Source organism: Sphaeramia orbicularis, chromosome 21, assembly GCF_902148855.1.
Source record: "Sphaeramia orbicularis chromosome 21, fSphaOr1.1, whole genome shotgun sequence".
NCBI lineage: Eukaryota > Metazoa > Chordata > Actinopteri > Kurtiformes > Apogonidae > Sphaeramia > Sphaeramia orbicularis.
Genome location: NC_043977.1, coordinates 29140173 through 29160421, shown reverse-complemented (window position 1 = coordinate 29160421; position 20249 = coordinate 29140173). Strand labels below are relative to the sequence as shown.

At 35.9% G+C, this 20249-nt stretch overlaps 1 protein-coding gene across 17 annotated transcripts in view; it reads right to left on the bottom strand.

The window, feature by feature from the left end:
• The window catches only part of caska (calcium/calmodulin-dependent serine protein kinase a), a 198879-nt gene extending 197970 nt beyond the window's left edge, over positions 1-909 (bottom strand). For 8 of the 17 annotated variants that reach the window (XM_030125743.1, XM_030125746.1, XM_030125744.1 and 5 more), the window contains exon 1: positions 168-908. In XM_030125743.1, coding sequence (XP_029981603.1) covers positions 168-226 — 59 coding nt within the window. In that variant the 5' untranslated portion in view covers positions 227-908. Of the gene's footprint in view, positions 1-167 lie in introns of all 17 variants that reach the window. The other 9 variants (XM_030125750.1, XM_030125753.1, XM_030125755.1 and 6 more) reach the window with 2 other exon arrangements.
• Positions 910-20249: the final 19340 nt, after the last annotated feature.

Genomic DNA, 20249 nt, shown 5'->3' with positions numbered 1-20249 from the left:
CACGCGTTTTTGTATATGTGTGTGTGTGTGTGTGCGCGTGCCTGCGTGCGCACGAGCCGCGCGTGCCATACCTTGAGGTTATTATGAGGAGCTAATTGGAAAGCCCCCGTGACCAGAGCCGTAGCCGTCAAACACTGACACACACACATCAGCAATGCAACACTTACTTGCCAATGACCTCGCAGAGCTCGTACACATCTTCAAAGAGAATGTCGTCGTCCGCCATAGTCCAAACCCCGGCTGAGGGGGGAATTTATCCCCAAAAATATGCGTCCCAAACCCGATTCTATTACGCTCGTAACTGGAGACGCGAAGGCCACGCGCAGCTGACCGACTGACAAATGAAATGCCACACACTTCTTGTTGTTGTTGTGCAACAGCAGAAGGGTAGTAGTGGGGGGAAGAGTTTCAAAGAAGAGGGGCTCAATCCCAGTTGTTGCCTCTTTCGTCGACCCCCCGCCCCCCCCTCTAAAAAAATCGCTGCGTCGCTTTGGGTGAATCGGCACAGGGGGAGCTCAGTAATCCAGTTTGGGAGTCCGCCGGTTCGGCCCCGCCTTCCACGCAGTCCCCGTCTGGAAAGCGAGTCAAACAAACCCAACAGTGTGGAAAACTACTCCTGTGCCGTGTCCGCGCCTCGGATCCACTCAGGAGACACTGTTTCAATGTGCGAAAGCCCCGTGGACGGTGCGCATCAGGCTCCGGTTACAGCTCCGATCCAGATCCAGGTGGGCTGGAGTGATCCGCACATCCCCAACAGCTCCGGGGTTACACTCGGGCTGTTTCTACGGATGCACCCACGGACCACCCCCTCCCACAGCCCGTGGGGTTCAAGTCTTCAACCGACAAATGTTATCCACTTTTCCTCAGCACTTTCCAGCCGTGGGCTCGTGTTTTTCCTCTCCACCGTCGCCCGTGTGCAGCCCCGGACGTGCAGCTCCACGGAGCTTCCAGAAAAGCAGGCTCCTCCCACACGGGGGTTATGAAACTGCTGCTCCGGCCTCCATTCTGGCGCCGAGCCGCTTCCCAGGATGTTCCCGGGATGGAAACAGGCTTAGAGCCGACATGGCGGCGCAGGAGCACAGCGCAAACACACACTCAGCCCACAGTTTCCTCTGGATTTTTCAATGGATACAAACCCAGAGGAGTTCCGACCCGGAAGCGCGAAGGAGTATGAATGAAAAATGTGTGAAATAAAGAAATGGGAAATAAAGAAATGAATGAGAATTAATTAATTAAATAAATAAAATATGTCAACATTTTGTGGCATATTGTGAAAACTTATAACCATCAAGGAAGAAAATAAATAAATAAATACGTAAATAAATGAGGAAAAAATGTCAACATGTTGTATCACATTGTGAAAATGTATAACCGCTGAAGAAAATAAATAAATACATACATACATACATAAATGAGGATAAAATGTGCCAACATTTTGTGTCACATTATGAAAACTTATAACCATTAATGAAGTAAATAAATGAATAAATAAATAAATGAGAATTAATTAAATAAATAAATGGGAATTAATTAAATAAATAAATAAAATATGTCAACATTTTGTGGCACATTATGAAAACTTATAACCATCAAGGAAGAAAATAAATAAATACATAACTAAATGAGGAAAAAATGTCAACATGTTGTGTCACATTGTGAAAATGTATAACCACTGAAGAAAATAAATAAATAAATAAATAAATAAATACATACATACATACATACATAAATACATACATACATACATACATACATTAATGAGAATAAAATCTGCCAACATTTTGTGTCACAATGTGAAAAGTTAGATCCATTAATGAAGTAAATAAATGAACTAATAAATGAATGAATGAAGGAAGGAATAAATGAATAAATAAATAAATAAATGAGAATTAATTAAATAAATAAATAAAATATGTCAACATTTTGTGTCATATTATGAAAACTTATAACCATCAAGGAAGAAAATAAATAAATACATAAATAAATTATGAAAAAAAGTCAACATGTTGTGTCACATTGTGAAAATTTATAACCGCTGAAGAAAATAAATAAATAAATAAATGAGAATAAAATGTGCCAACATTTTGTGTCACATTGTGAAAACTTATAACCATTAACAAAGTAAATAAATAAATAAATAAATGACAATAAAATATATCAACATTTTGTGTCACATTGTGAAAACTTATAACCATTAAGGAAGAAAATGAATGAATGAATCAATCAATCAATCAATCAATCAATCAATGAGAATTAAATAAACAAATAAATAAATAAAATATGTCAACATTTTGTGTCACATTATGAAAACTTATAACCATTAAGGAAGAAAATAAATAAATACATAAATAAATTATGAAAAAATGTCAACATGTTGTGTCACATTGTGAAAATTTATAACCGCTGAAGAAAATAAATAAATACATACATACATGAGAATAAAATGTGCCAACATTTTGTGTCACATTGTGAAAACTTATAACCATTAACAAAGTAAATAAATAAATAAATAAATGACAATAAAATATATCAACATTTTGTGTCGCATTGTGAAAACTTACAACCATTAAGGAAGAAAATCAATCAATCAATCAATGAGAATTGAATAAATAAATAAATAAATAAAATATCTCAACATTTTGTGTCACATTATGAAAACTTATAACCATTAAGGAAGAAAATAAATAAATACATAAATAAATGAGGAAAAAATGTCAACGTTGTGTCATGGTGAAAATTTATAACTGTTGAAGAAAATAAGTAAATAAATAAATAATAAAATGTGTCAGCATTTTGTGTCACGAGAAAACTTATAACCATTAAGGAAGTAAATTAATAAATAAATGATAGTAAAATATATCAACATTTTGTGTCACATTTTGAAAATTTCTAACCATTAAGGAAGAAAATAAATAAATAAATAAATAAATGAGAAAAATGTCAACATGCTGTGTCACATTGTAAAAATTTAAAACCGTTAAAGAAAACAAACAAATAAATAAATGACAGTAAAATATATCAACATTTTGTGTCACATTTTGAAAACTTATAACCATTTAGGAAGAAAATAAATACAGAAATGAGAATTAAATAAATAAATAAAATGTCAGCATTTTGTGTCACATTGTGAAAACTTATAACCATTAAGGAAGTAAATAAATAAATAAAACTTAGTCTGATTATAGTTATAAGTCACTACTGTTTTCGCAAAAAAAATGAGTAAAACTAGAGGAAAAGGATCTATTTGTCATTGAACCATCTCTACTCACTGTATGTCCAAACAGTTTTAAAAATGTATGCCTTTATTTGATAGATGTACAGAGAAAAACAAAACAAAACAAAACAGAACATGTTTGCAGAAATACTAGAGTAGTATCGTTTTTACCTGTACATGTACTGGTGGGGTTATGTACTGGTGCACATAACCTAATAATAATCCATCTGCAGTTTAAAGTTACAGCATACTGTTAATTAACCTTTTAACCCCTGAGACATGATTTCAGGTGGATTTGCGTCTGTTTCAGTGTCATAAAAGCTGCTTGTGTTCCTTTTCTTCAGTGGTTTGGTTTTACTGTGTGTTTAAGGGTCAAAACAGGGTGGAATAACAAGAAGACAAAAAGAGGCATTGAAGTTTGACAGGTTTTTACTGAATAAGGCACTCAGAATATACATCAATAAAAGATTTAGAATGTTGAACATGAACTGTGAACTGGAACACACTGAACTACAGCAAGTATTTGAATGTGGGTCCAGTAGTTTATGTTTTTGGGCTCTTTTTTTCTAAATCAGTCCAGATGCTTTTTGACATCTGGTTGAACTCCAAAAAACAGTTACACAATCAAAACTAGGCAAAAAAAAATAATAAAAAAAAAAAAAAAAAAAGAAAATCATCACAAATGACAGTAAAAACAAAAATCAAGGAAAACGCTTTACAGTACATGCACCACACACTGAAATTTAACTTCTGCTTTTAACCTATTGATAGAAAATGCAGGAACACACCACAGACTAGGAGCAGCAGGCTTGCCATATCAGATGGGGTGGTTAAGTGCCTTGCTCAAGGGTACATCAGCCAACAATTTTTCTAGTCTGTGGAATCGAACCGACAACCCTTCAGTCACAAGCCGACTCTCCAGCCCTGTAGGCCATGGCTGCCAATTTTAATTTGTCAATAACCTCAATGAGGGCCAGTCAGGGTCACCTACTGGGCCGTATGTGACCCGTAGGCCTCACATTGCCCAGGTCTGCCTTAGAATGTCTGTCATGTTGCACTGTTTCTCCAAATGCTCAGAACTGATTGCATCTTCCTGTGATTTTTTTTCTGGTTTTTAAGTGGGTAATGGGAAATAATGAATTTAGGGTCAGATTTAAGCAGTGACTCTTTGCTAAGTTCAACAAAAGACACTAGATACATGGAAAACAAGAGAATGTTTTTTTTTTTTTTAAATTACTCATTTATTTATTAATATGTACACCACAGTTTTTTTCCTAACTCTAACCAAAGCACCTTTCCTGTTTAAACCAAAACCCCCAAACCTACAGGAGTTTCTCAGCATGGAAATGTTGAAATTCTATGTAACTGTAGTTTGGAGAAATATATAATATAATATATAATATAATATAACGGCAACATTTTTTTCTTGTGACTGGTTAGTATGTCACCAAAACATCTCCATTACCATTACCATTACAATAGATGTTGAAATGCAACAAAAATCACGCCCAGAATCCACTAGAGCAACGGTAAACATAAACCATTATAAATAAAGCCTCTTCCTGTTATTTGCTGTGCATGATGGGAATACATTGATTATAAGATAAAGTAATAAAGTACAGTATATCCCATTTTGACCCTCCATAAATGAAGCACTGAATCCAACAAGAACTTTCCTTTTTTTTTTGCAGCCACAATGGGGAAAAAGAGGTTTTTCTTTTTTTTTTCATCATTAGATGTCTGGAATATGTAATTGTGGACCAAATTTTTTCATGATTGTTCAAATCACCTAATACCAAAAGAAAATAGTAAGGAATTGACCTTTTACATTTTTTTTTCATGAACATGTAAAAAAAAAAAACTTGGTAACAGAATTAAAATGATTTTAATAAGAGAAGCAGGTATGGTCTCATGGATGAATCTTCAACCTTGCTGCATGTCTACACTATTTTGATAACCCAACCTTATTTCCAGGATAGTATTATACTCTGGTGGGATTTTTTAATTTTACGGTTATGATTGTGGTACTCCTAGGCTTTATGTGATTTTACGTCATATCAGATCATTTGTTACAGTATGTACAAAAAAACATTAGGCAATCATTTTCACTTTTTTTATTTTAAAGGTTTAGGTCACAGGTGTCAAACATGCGGCCCGGGGGCAAAATCCGGCCCGCCAACGGGTCCAATCCGGCCCGCAGGATGAATTTGATGAAATGCAAAAATTACACTGAAGATATTAACAATCAGTGGTGTCAAAATCATTTTAATTCAGGTTCCACATACAGTCCAATTAGATTTCAAGTGGGTCAGACCAGTAAAATATTATCTTAATAACCTATAAATAATGACAACCCTAAATTTTTTGTGTGTTTTTTTTGGTGTAAAAAAGTAAAATTACATGAAAATATTTATAAAATGTGAAAAACCTGAACAAATATGAACAAACAGAAATGTCTTAAGAAAAGTAAATGCAATTTTACTAACATTCTGCCTGTTACTAAATGTTTTGTGCGATTGTAATGTACATCTATAAATGATAAACTGGTAAACCGAGGCAGAATATTGTTAAAATTACATTTGTTTTACTGAAGACAATTCAAGTTCATGTTATTCAGATTTTTAAGGAAACTTTGTAGATATAAACCTGATCATAATATAATTTTACTTTTTTCACTGTTATTATTTTACTGGTCTGGCCCATTGGAGATTAAATTGAGCTGAATTTGGCCCCTGAACTAAAATGAGTTTGACACCCCTGGTTTAGGTCATACTGTGATATTAATGCTAATATTTAATTGTAAATTTGAGTACATTGTGTTTTTATTTGACTGACATTTAAGCAAATGATAATAAACCATAAAGCAGAGGTGTCAAACATGTGGGCCATGGGCCAAGGTTCCAATCGGCCCGCAGGATGAATTTGTAAAGTGCAAAAATTACACTATCAAGGGTGTCGAACTTGTTTTAATCCAGGTTCTACATAAAGACAAATATGATCTCAAGTAAAATAATAGCATAATAACCTATAAATAACGGCTGCAAATTTTCTTCCTGGTTTGATGTGAAAAAAAGAATACTACATTATGCCTGTAAATAATAACATTTCCAAATTTTTGTCTTTGTTTTAGTACAAAAAACATTAACATCTAATAATGAAAATATTTACATTTACAAACTATCCTGTAACAATCAAATGTGAATTACCCGACAAATAAGAACCTGAAATATCTAAAGAAAATGTAGCACAATTTTACCTGTTACTAAAGGTTTTTTGTCTTTATAGATCTGATCCGTAATGCACATGTATAAATGATAAAATGAGGCATAATATTGTCAAAATCGCAGTCCTTTTTCAGTTTTTTCAGCTTATTCACATCTTTTTTGTCTGGATATACATAAATGTGAGTATTTTCATAATTTAATGGGGGATTTTTGCACTAAAACAAAGAGAAACATTTGGAGTTGTCATTATTTTTAGGTTCTTATACTATTATTTTACAGATTCGGTGCACTTGAGATCAAATTGGGCTGAATATGTCCCCTGAAGGAAAATGAGTTTGACATCCTTGCCATAAAGGTTAAGTAATAGGCTTGCATTGTGAGCCTGTGTCTGTGCGTGTCGATATATCTTGTCTCTTAAGCTGAATTTTCTTCAAAGTGTTCATCTTTCACAGTATGTTTCTACTCACAAAATAGATCCCAACACTGTAAGTGAGCAAGTGTAGATATGCAGCCACACCATACAGACAAGTGATGGCTATTCATATTTTATGGGCTCTGTTGAGCTAAATACATTGCCAGCTGATTGCCTAATTAATGCTGGATGAATAATTAAGCAGAGTTAGTAAACCCAAGATGATGAGCTAGTTCTTTTATTTATGACTTTTCAACAAAAAGGATTTGTTGTAATTAAATAAGCCCCATAGCAGCTACAGAGAGTAAGTATTGTTCTGACATGGTAGACTTTGCCTGCTTTTGTGGCACAAAAATCTTTTATTTGTACCATTTGAAGCCCATAAACGTGTGCCCTTTCTGGTCATGTGAGGTTGAGTGTGCATTTGAAGAAGCGGGGATGTTGTGATGTGATGCAGTAGGAGGCCATTTGGCTTAGAAATAAGAGAAATCAGGACATCAGAGAAAATCTTATCTATAACCAACACACCCTTCTAGTCTCAGTCAGGGGGCCGGTGGAGTGTGTATGTGTGTGTGTGTGTGTGTTTTTTCAGGTGTTCTTAGCTCCTATCCCCCGTCATCATTGTGAGGAATCAAAACCCCAGTGCTCTGTAGAGCTGTTTGTTGAGAGAAGGGACTGTGGTAATATTCCACTCAAACACACACTATATTCTGCAAGAAAGTGCCAGTCTTAGTTTGAAAATGCATGGCCACAAACCTGAAACCAGGACTGTTATTCTGATCTTGTCTGCTGAACTTGTGAACTCTTGTTGAATTTTTAGAGATATGGGCTCTCACTGTACATCTCAACAAACATATGATGATATATAGATTATAGAACATGGTGCACAGCAAGGTTATTATCGTTAACGACAACGAACGAAATGACGAAAGCTAGAATTGTAAAAACATTTTCGTTAACTGAAATAAATAAAAAACTATAATTAAAAGAAAAAAAAAGATAACTAACTGAAACTGTATTGTATGTTTACAAAACTAACTAAAATGTATAAAAATTCTGGATAAAATTCCCTTCGTTTTCATCTTTGTCAATGTCGGATTGATATAAAATCGATTTATTTCCCTCAAGCAATTTTAGCTGCTGGCATCTTAGGATATTTAATAGTCCATCACTTCTTGTCACTTGTCGTTTAGTCGTCTTCTCGTGCCCACTCTACCTGGAAACATGTAGACTGAAGTTGGGAGAAAGCAGCAGAGTCCTGTCTGGGATTTATTTGAATTTGACGGTGAAGAAGATAAAAGATATAAAGAAACTAAAACTAAACTAAAACTAAGCATTTAGAAAATAACAAAAACTAATAAAAACTAGCAAACCTGCTCTAAAAACTAATTTAAACTAACTGAATTAGAGAAAAAAAAGTCAAAACTAAATAAAACTAAACTATAATGAAAAATCCAAAACTATTATAACCTTGGTGCACAGCTGTAGATCAGTGGTTCCAAAACTTTTTTCAGGTGGAGACTCAAAAGATAAATGTTGCATCTCCTCTGGGCTCACAGTTACAAAATCATGTCATTAATGGCCTTAATGTTTCCATTTTTCCTAACTTTTCAACCATCTAAACAATGTTGGGTTGAATCCATTTTGCTGGAATGTTGCGATGTAAGTCAGGGAAAGTGGGATAACATCTACAGATGCTTTTATCAAGTAACATTATCAAGGCATCAGTGCATTCAGACGCAAACAAATCCCGAACATATGACTATATTTTTTTGCCGTTTTTGTTTTGTTGCATCTTTCACAATGAACACATGGTTTTGGTAAGAACAACATGCCTAAAATGAGCATCATATTAATACCTCTGCCAAGGAACAGTGGAGGTTATGTTTTCATCTGGGTTTGCTTGTCTGTCTGTCTGTTAGCAAGATAACTCAAAAAGTTATGGACGGATTTGGATGAAATTTTCAGGAAATGTTGATACTGGCACAAGGAACAAATGATAAAATTTTGGTGGTGATCGGGGGGTGGGTGGGGGTGATCTGCATTGGCAGAGGTCTGTGCTCTTCAAGTGCTTTTCTAGTATTACCTTTTTTTTTTTTTAAATTATTAACAGCCCATGAAAACCATCTTCACGACCCTAAGGTTGGATGGGAAGCTGTAGATTAAACTAACCAACAGTAATCCATCCATCCATCCATCCATCCATCCATCCATCCATCCATCCATCCATCCATCCATCCATCCAGGGTTGCATCCAAAGCAGAGAAGCCCAGTTTTCCTTCCCTTCAGCCCCCTCCTCCAGTTCCTCCGGGGGTGGGACTCCTAGGTGTTCCCAGTCCAGCTGAGAGACATAATCCCTCCATCTGGTCAGTATGGCTCCAGGTTTCCATGATGCATCCTGACCAGAAAGCCAAACCAACTCTTCTGGCTCCTCCCATTGTGGAAGTGTGGTGGTGGGAGAGCCCAGCCACCCTCTCTCAACTTTAGTTTCCATGTTACCAGGTAGAGTGGAGATGACAAGCCGACTCTAAACGACAAGAGACACGAAGTGACGGGCGGTGAAGTGCCATATGGTGCCGCCAGCTAAACTTGCTCGAGCGATATAAATCGATTTCATATCAATCCGACATTGACAAAGATGAAAACAAAGGGAATTTTCTCCATCATTTTTATATGTTTTAGTTAGTTCTGTAAGCACACAATACAGTTTCACTTAGTTATTGTTTTTTCTTTTAATTGTAGTTTTTATTTATTTCAGTTAACGAAAATGTTTTTTCAATTCTAGTTTTCGCCATTTCGTTAGTTTTCATTAACAACAACAGCTTTCCCTTGTATCCGTGGCGTTGTTCTCTCCATCTGTACCCACAACTAATGAAGGTAGGAACGACTAACCAGTAAATTGTGAGCTTAATGTTTTTGGTTCAACTCCCTCTTCATCCCAGCACACTAGTCGCATCACTGCCGATGCCACCTCAGTCTGCCAAAATGAGCTCAGCTTTAAACATTTGCAGCAGTAAAATGCAAAATACAAATCGATGCAGCATTACAATGAATCCAAAAACAGTTTAATGCACAGAGACTACTTTTACTTCAAGTGAATTCTGTGGATAACACTTCCAAACATCGACCTAAGGTGGTTTTGAATGCAGTACATTTACTTGCAGGGGAGTCTTTTCCCTGTATGGTTTAGTTAATACTTCTTCTTCCACCTCTGTGCACTCCACCATTAAGAAACCTCAGACCTATTTACCTTGTGGGGTTTGATGTCACATATACTCAACCTGAGATAACCCAGATGACTTCATCTGGGTTATTTCCTCAGTTTTCCACAGACATTATGCAACTGTTTTTACAGGTGGAGGCATATGGAGAGGCTTTGTATGTAAATCATGCATTATTACATATAATACTCTTCTCTGCAGATAAAATGAAATCATAGATTCCAATTTCAGCATTATTATTCATAAGAATGTAAGTAGATAGATCAAGTAGTTTATTCAAGTAGAGGTAGAGATATTAGTTGAAAATAGAGGTAAAGAATTGCATTCCTTACATAAAAAAAAGTCAGTGGTGTAGTCCAGGGTGTACGGCGGTATACAACATACACCTACTTATTTTTCAGCCAGCATTGCATATACGCGCTTTCTAAATCCCCCTGATGTGCACCATTCAGTAGTATCTAAGACAAATTGCCAATTTTTTTCTCCTAGGATGGAGAAGCCATGACCCACCCTACTCTGCCTCTAATTGGCTAGTACTCACTGCCTTCACTGATTAGATTGGTTAACTTTAGTGAGGACTGATGAGCCAATCAGAGGCAGAGTAGGGCAGGTCATGCTGAGGAAAATATTGCTAACTAGAAGCACTCGGAGAGCGTAGACCTCCGCCAAGGCTGATCAGTGGCTCCCCCCCGTGGGCCCCCCCACCCCCGATCACCACCAAAATTGAATCATTTCTTCCTTATCCCATTTCCAACAAACCCTGAAAATTTCATCCAAATCTGTCCATAACTTTTTGAGTTATGTTGCACACTAACGGACAGACAAACAAAAAAACAAACAAACAAACGAACAGACAAACAAACAAACAAACCCTGGCAAAAACATAACCTCCTTGGCGGAGGTAACTAGAGCCAGCCACCTCTCAAACCTGATTGGACACCTCAGGTGCCAGTTCCACCCCAGTTGACTGACAAGTCACTGCACGTCTCGTTGAAAGATGCGCAATTATTACCTCCGCCAAGGAGGTTATGTTTTTGCCAGGGTTTGTTTGTTTGTTTGTCTGTTTGTTTGTCTGTTTGTTTGTCTGTCTGTTAGTGTGCAACATAACTCAAAAAGTTATGGACAGATTTTGATGAAATTTTCAGGGTTTGTTGGAAATGGGATAAGGAAGAAATGATTAAATTTTGGTGGTGATCGGGGGTGGGGGGGCCCACAGGGGGGGCGCAGACCACAAAATTTCATCAAAATCTGTCCTTAACTTTTTGAGTTATGTTGCACACTAACGGACAGACAAACAGACAGACAGAAAAACAAACAAACAAACCCTGGCAAAAACATAACCTCCTTGGCGTGGGGGGGCCCACGGGGGGGGCCACTGATCAGCCTTGGCGGAGGTCTGCGCTCTCCGAGTGCTTCTAGTTGGATATGCAAATGAGAAAGGCAGAATAAATGTCTTTCAAGTGAGTGACACGTATCGAGAGAAAGGAATAGATGATTGTGAGGTAAGTTTTAAGGTGGTTTCAGAATGAGTCACTGTTAAACTACTGGCAATATGACTGCACACTTAGAGGAGAGATGTTGTCACCAGTAGTCAAACTGTGAGAGTAGGCTAATGTTATGAAAGGCTAACATTATGAAAGGCTAACGTTATCCTATGTTTTCCTCATGTTGAATACATTTACATTCATGCAGCTGCTTGAGTAACCAGTGTATTGCTGCTCCTGATCAGGTCATGATAATATTATAATAGTGAGCAAATACTATGGACAGATTTTTGGGTAAACTGAACAGAGTAGTTTTACTTGTCACTGTTTCTACAGCAGGGCATTTTTTTCTGGACCACTTTTTTAAAAAAAAGGCAAAAATTGAGAGTATACCCACTTCTCCAGGGACCACTACATCACTGATAAAATTAAAAATGCTCAGTCCATTGAAGAACAATTTGTCCTTTCTGTGCAAAGCTAATCAAACCACGATATGTTAATAAATTGAAAAGTCTATTCAAGCTTTAAAAAATGCTTTAAAATTAAAATAATTGGCAATTCTCCTCAAATGCATTAAAGTAGCTGTTTTGAAAATGTGTTAAAACATTGTCATAAAAATAAATACTGCAGTAAACAGTGAGAATGTTAGTTAGCGGATTGTGCTTCTTTATCCGAGGCAGGAGAATAGTAAGAAACACTAAGACACTTGTGCTTTAACAACCAGTTAATGTTGCGGGGACACAGCACAGCAATAGTAGCTGTAAAAACACTATTATTTTATGTTTTACTTCAAAGACGAACCAGTTTTGTAGTTGTCAAATGTGGTGCGACAGGTAAGGAACACCACAAATGTTTTGGATGACATAATAATAGGAGATATCGTCACAGTAGTTGGCTTCTAACAGCACTGACTCAATAAAGTGACAAGTGAGTATGAGTGATGGTAAGTATAAAAAATAAAGTGGGTGCTCCACTGTGAGATGACTTGATTCTTTTGATGTGGGAGGAGGACGATCACAGACAGTGTACAAATCTTCCACGTTCCTGTGATCTCATGGAAGTTATCGGCTACCCTGGAGCGTCTGCTGAAAGGCGGCATAATCTCATTCGGCTCTGTTGACATTGTGTGTTCTATATCTTTTCTCTTCTGTGTAAAAGTGGAAGGCACTTGTACTCTCTTTTAATAACCTTATTCAATCTTTTTATTTTCTTGTTTTGTGAAGTTGTGGATGGCAAAACTAAAACAAACAATGAAAAGACAAGAAAAAAACAGTGAGATGGTAATTCTTGAGCCAGTCTTCTATTATCTATAACCGTTCTATCCTGTAGGGCAGGGTTGTCAAACTCATTTTAGTTCAGGGGCCCAATATGATGTCAAGTGGGCTGGACCAGTGAAATAACAACAGTGAAAAAAGTAAAGTCCCATTATGAAAATATTTATGTCTACAAAGTTAGCTTAAAAATCTGAATGACATAAACATCCTAAAAAGTCTTAAGAAAAACAAGTGCAATTTTAACAATATTATGCCTCAGTTTACTATTTACATTACAATTTACAGATCATACCAGGTCTACAAATACACAGAAGATTTAATAACAGGCGGAATATTGTTAAAATTGGACTTACTTTCCTTTCTCTCTCTCTTTTTTTTTTTTAATGAATCTTTTTATTGGATTTTCGTGCACACATAGCAAAATCTGACATGTGCAATGTTTCCAGGTGTTCTGGTTGAAAGGTAATAGGAAGTTGTCTTATACAATGTATATTGAGAACAACAACAGGTTTATTCTAAGCCAGAACGGCTTCTATGAAAGAAGCATAACTAACTGTTATCCCTGCCCAAACCACTATTAACCCTTTCATGTATACTGGTCACTACAGTGGACAGCTATTCTACAGTTGTTTTCTTGAATATTCATGGATTTTGTTGTTGTTCTTTTCGTTGTTGTTGTTTTTTTTACACACAACTTTATTAAAGTTTTAAGACACTACATATCTTTTCTGACATGAACTGATAACATTATGTAGATCTCTCATGAGCATAAACCCCCAGAATCACAAGCCCTCCCCGTAGTTTTCACACAATTTATCAATAAATACATGTTTCTGTGCGTCAAAAATTAAACATGTGGTGTCCAGCTGAGTGGACATTTTTGCAACTTCATGAAAAATAGGTTCATAAGATTTTTTTTCCATTTTTTTTTTTTTTTTTAATTTAATTTAATTTTTTAAAATTTATTTTTCAGAAGAAAATAATAAATTTCAGAAGAAATAATACATTTTTCAATCACATTGTTTTTTTCATGCCAAAAGAGGAATAAAAACACTCAGGAAAAAATTTTGATTAAGGTTCTCATAATTTGTGCATGAAAGGGTTAAGAAAAAACAAACAAACAAACAAAAGCAAACCAAAAAAAAAAAAAATCAAAAAACAAAAAACACACACATATGACCACTGCTGGATTTACAAATAAAATAAATGAAATTAAAAGAGGTAATTAAAACAAACTAGAGGACGGGGGCGCATCTAGGCACTCTCTGAGTGAATAGTAAGTCTATCTAAGTAGTCTACGAAGGGCTACCAGGTTTTGTTGAAAACATTACTAGAACCCGCAGTTCATGTTTGATATGAGTTAAGACTTCTATAAGCTAGCTTTTGTGTGAAGGGGGAGAACATGTTTCTACTTAAGCAAAATAAGGTGTCTGGTGACTTACTTCTCTTAAGACATTGTAGGTTGTTCATATTTGTTCAGGTTATTCACATTTTTTTATGGAAGGATAATTTATAAATGTAAAAATGTTCAAGTAATTTTACTTTTTTTACACTAAAACGAAGAGAAAGGTTTGGGGTTGTCCTTATTTATAGGTTATTATAATAATATTTCACTGGTCTGACCCACTTTAGATTGAATTGGTCTGTATGTGGAACCTGAACTAAAATGATTTTCACATCCTTGATTGTTAACATCTTTAGTGTAACTTCTGCATCCCATGAATTCATTCCACGGGCCGGATTGGAACCTTGGGTAGGCTGGTTTTGACCCACGGGCCGTATGTTTGACACCTGTCTGCCTCTAGTTTACATTTTCAGTGAGATACATCTTTACTAACCAACGCATCATAAAATATAAACATTTCATCTGTTATTAAAGGGTCAATATGTAAAATTCGCACGTCTGTTTACTTACATGAACTTTATGATGGAGTCTGTGTTGTTCTGTCCACTGATTGGTGGGTAACTTTATTTTTAAACTAACATGGTTAGTGTTGTCGAAGAGCATGAAAGGTAATGAAAAACTGTATGACTGAAAAAGTCCTAAAAGAGTCCCCTACATAGGAATAAGTGTGTAGTTTCTATAGGCTAGAAAAGGAGTTAGTCAGTGCCTAATTTGTAAAGTGGGAGGTGCCGTAATGCGGGGGGGGGGGTCTCAAATGCTCATTGTAAAAAAACTTAATGTTGCTAACGTCCCAAAACTACGATCAACCATCACCAAATTTATTTAATTAATTCTCTCTCTCTCTCTCTCTCTCTCTCGTATACAAATTGTTGAGATCCATAATATTGGGGTTTTTGTTTTGATTTTTGCAGAGGTGATAGTAGACATGATCAGAGATGTCTATGCATAATTTGGTGATGACTGATCTCTGGTTTCAGACATTAACCTACCTTAAGGTTTTTTTTGTTTGTTTTACAATGTACCCCTATGGAGAAGAAAATTTTAATGCAAATAGCATCCATAAAAGTGAGGGTTTCATTTTGATTTTTGCAGAGGTGAAAGTAGTTATGACTAGAGATGTCCACACGAAATTTGGTGATAACACTGGTCAACAACAAATTTATTGTTTAAGTTTTTTGAGCTGATTTAGGATCACTTTGGTGTGCTGAATCCAAAAATCACATTAATTTTGCTCAATCAGGTCAACTTTCTGAACTATGCTACATATTGGCTTTTTAACATTTTTGCTTACATTTATGGGCATTTTCACATCATATGATACAAAATTCTTTCATATTTCTTGCAATAAACGAGCTCTGAAGATTTTACTTTTGCCAGTTCATGATTAATGTTTTTTTAATATTACAGGTGAATGAAATGGCTTCGACTAGAAGATCTTGCAAAAATAAGCCTGACGTATTCTGCTACATCTGCGGTGAATACACCATTGTACCTAACAAGAATCCCGTTAAAAAAAGATTTTTTTTCTCTGAAAACCTATTTTGGGTGAGAACTATATAAAAAAATCAACTGATAAAGTCACAAAAATATAATCAATTTTGTGAGAAGATCAAATTTTTCAAAATCAAATTAACAAAAAAACCTGACCTGATTGAGAAAAACAAATGTCATTTTTGGATTTAGCGGTGCAAAATGGTCCTAATTCAGTTGAAAAAACCTAGACAACTTGCAAAAAATATTTTTTTGTAACCCAGTGTAATTGATCGCAGTTTTTGGACATTAAGCCACGTGAGCTTTTTTACATAAAGCGTTTTAGACTGTCCCCTCCCTCTATGTTTCCCTTAAAATTTACCTAAAAATGCATGTGAACACAAGATTTTTGTACAACTTCAATGGGGAGTAAAGATTAATAAGACAGATAACAATAAACTTTTTTTTTTTTTTCATTTAGGCTATTTATTTTTTCATAGAGGTGTCGGACCTAATGAAATAGGTTCGGGATCTGACGTTGGAGGTGCCAGATCCCGATCCAGCTCAAATTACGCCTTGGAGTTAGCCATCAACGTATGTCCTTAAAAACAGACTCTAACACAAACTATATATAAGCTCATAAACACCTGCAGGATCTATTGTAATGTTTCTACTTTTAACTTGTTAAGTACCTGGAGTCAGGCATAAAATACTTAAAGCTGAGACTCAGACAGACTCCAGTAAACATGATGTGTTACGCTTACCTGCTTTAAAAACTATTTTTAATCACCCACTGCTGAATTTTACTTCTGATGTGTGATTCACTCTTTATCTTGCCCTGAGAAGCACATGTACACATCAGAGGCAGATCATGACAGTGTTGCTTAATGATATCCTCTGCTGGTTTTGGGTTTGGAATATTATGTCTTGCCCCTGGCTGAGTCTAAAGCAAAGCTTGTTCCATTTTTCAAGAGCAGAATAAACTGAACCTACCCACTAGGAGGCTTTAGGAAAAGCATTGCGTGTAGAATGCATCATTCTGCTGCTGCAGAAATACATTTAGGAGCTGTTTTTGTCTTTTCTGTAACAATCTGATGCTGTCTTCATCATTTTTCTTAAATATGTAAAGTTGGAGTTGTCTGATTTTTTCCCCTTTTATTATATATTTATTTGCGCATAATTGTTTGCGTTCATCATGAAATCAAAAGTGATGTTAAAGTAATTTTATATGATTAGTCTTGCATTACTTGTCACTAGGGATGTAACGATTACTGGTATAATGATAAACCACGGTAAAATTGCAGACGGTTAGTATTACCGTTTAAATTCTAATTATCATGAAAACCGTGTTTGATTACCGTACTTTTCCAGAAGAAACGCCTATGTAAAGATCTGCTTTTATGTCAAATATTTGAGTATAGTTTTAATCTATTACAATTTTAATTTTATATACCTAATATTTGGAACCAATATTCACTTCTAAAGTCTTTGAAAAGGTTCGTTAAGCATCTGTGTGTTATTTATGCAATAAATTATATTCATTTTTCAAATTGTATTTTTATATTTTGTGGGTGTTTTTTTTGTCCTTTTATGTTGCTATAGTAGGTTAAAGTGAAAAAAAATAACTGTCAGATGATATAGATGAAGTTGTGCTGAAAAAAAGATTCCAAACATGGGTATAGCAAACATTTGTTTATGTAGTATATAAAGGCAAAATCAGAAGTACTGAAAAATGGACAAAATAGGCTCAGACCACTAAGGGTTAATATTTGAATGTTTCTGCAACAGAGAGGATATTGTGCCAGTTATTTTATTTGGTGTTTTTGTTGTTGTTTTTTCTTCAAAATACAACTTGGTTAAATTATTTCAGTGTGTATATTAGTACTTTTTGAACATTTTGAGCACAATTTCAATAATACTGTGATAATAATGATAACCGTGAAAATTTTGGTCACAATAACCGTGATATGAAATGTTCATATCGTTACATCCCTACTTGTCACATTTCTGACAGTATGTGGCTCAACTATAACAAGCTGTTTTTGTAGAAACAACTGTGGGGGTGTATAATACATTTATTTTCCGTTCTATTCAATTTTCAACACTTTCTCCAAGTTTTATGCCCAGCCACAAAGGACCTGTGAGCTGTTTAGCACTTATGGGCTGTTTTGGAGTGTTGTTCCACAGGTGGAGAAACAAAGAGGCAGAAGAAAACAGCATTGCACTAACTTTTAAATGAAGACTTGAACTTGAAAGATTATTTCCCACTAAGCCACTTTAGGGGGGTATGCCTAAGTACTTGGCTCTTTGATTAAAAATGTGCATTCTTCACGTTGATTTAGAGATCACTTGATTTTCCCCCCACTGTTTTCAAGCTCATGCCAACAAATGTTATTCCTGCACTGAGACGAGGACTGTCAATGGTCATCAGCAAGTCAATTTTCTTCTACGGAGCTGAGACTAATTGTGTTCTCTGTTGTCCCAGAGGTAAACAAAAACACACAGAGGGTGATCATTATAAGCCTGCCCGGTCCAGTAACAGAGAGACCTGTCGTCACCCTGAGTAGTGGCTCTTCTAATGTTATTAATAAAGCAGAAATCAATGCTGGTTAACATGCACTGGATCAATGAACTTCATGGCCTAATGGATGGATGAATAATTTGGTTACTAGTGGGTCTGACATAATGAATGAAAACCAAGGTGTGGCGTGTGTGTTTGTGCATGTATTCACGTTGTGTGCGGAAGGAAGAGGAAGCTCATCTGTCTCGCTGACTGCAGCAAAGGTGCTGTCTGCAGAGTGCTTATCAGAGACACACTGAGCAATGGGGAGAAAGAGGGCGGGAGGTATGAGAAGAATGGCAAATGGAGCGTCTGAGTTTAGAAAACCTGTCTTTTGTAAATGCAGTCACACACACTGAACGTTGGTTTCCACCAGAGAAGCATTTGATCTTTTTTTTCCCGCTCCCCTTAGACCAAACAGGTCCTGTAATATTGACATGGAGCAGCTCAGAGGTGGGTACCTAAGGCTGAACGCAACACATGTGGTTGTGTTAGTTTGTCTTTTCTCTACTTTTTCCCATCCATCTTTACTAAGCTTGAGAAAATATATATTTACTTTAGCCTTGGGCAGAATGAGGACTGTTTTCTTGGTTGTATCTCTGATGGTATAAGCATACTCTTCACCTCAGGTGTCTCCTGTATATTTGTCTCTCCAGCAGCAGATTTTAGTTTTCTATTTTTTCGGCTGTCGTTCTCCTCAAAGCCCTTCATCTCCCTACATATAGGATGGTAAGTAACGTGTGAATGACATCTTAGCTTTCAGGTGAGTTACAGCATTTATAAAGCATTTGATTTTGCTTATATTTATCAGTAAAAAATAAGAAAACGTAACCTTGCCATGCATCACCATGGAGATAGAAAAAAAAGTAGTTCACTCCATTGGTGATGTAAAATATTAGCATTGAAAATCCGCAACATTTTTTTTTCGGTCTTTCTCAAAGGCGAGGACAACTCATTTAGAAATATTGGATCTGTTGTTACCAAACAGGAAAATCCAATATGCCTGTTGAAATAAAAACAATATAAAAATGATCAGAGGCCAAACACTATTAATTAAAGTGAATTAGATAAATATTGCTGGGTTAGAAATAAAGTCTAAACTACAGGAAGACAGCGCCTTAAAAATTATGGGAAAAAAAGCCAAAAGGTAAGCACATTGTGAATATCATAAGCAGTGAAAACACAGTTATTTAAGCTACACCTAATATGCATAAACAGAAAAGATGCAGAACTAGTGTGGTAAATAATATTGGTTCTCTGCTAAGTTGTTATGTAAGTGTGCAGATATTATAGATGACATAAGAAATATGTTCTCCTAAGATGTTACCATAGTGTCATATAACATGTATCCTGTTGTGATTGTAATCCACTAATCATCACATTAAAAATAGGCCGATTTGGTTCATACTGTCTACTAAAACTTACAAAGATTTCTTTTTCTTTTTTGCCAGACAGATGGAAAAAAGTTCATTTAAAAAAAAAAATTATTTCTTTTCCCTTGACATGTACATGTGCATTTACCTTGACTTGAGGGGGTTAACATGTAATTATTTTTTCCTGTTTTATGCATGCAAGTAAAAGACCAATGGAACTTGTAATCCATGGGGACCAGAGGCGATTTCTCATAGACTGCAAAGGAAGCTCGGCTTCCCCTAAAATTATGAAAATTAAATGGTTAAATATGTTCGGTTGTGTTGACATTTCATTGACGACAAATGTGTTAGAACATGTTCATCTCACAGACGAGTTCGTTCAGAATCAGCTTTATCACAAACCAACAGACTCGATGTTGTTCACTTCTCATACATTCCTGTTGCTCTGTTTTCTCATTCGATCTCTGCTCAGTGCATTTGCCCGTAGACGCTCAGCATCCATGCTCTTCAATGGGACTGAGTGGAACAGTTTTTTTCATTGCCTCAAAACTGGACGGTAATTGGATAAATTCCACGATGTTGTCCCGCCCCCGGACGCCCGGCATCTCTGGG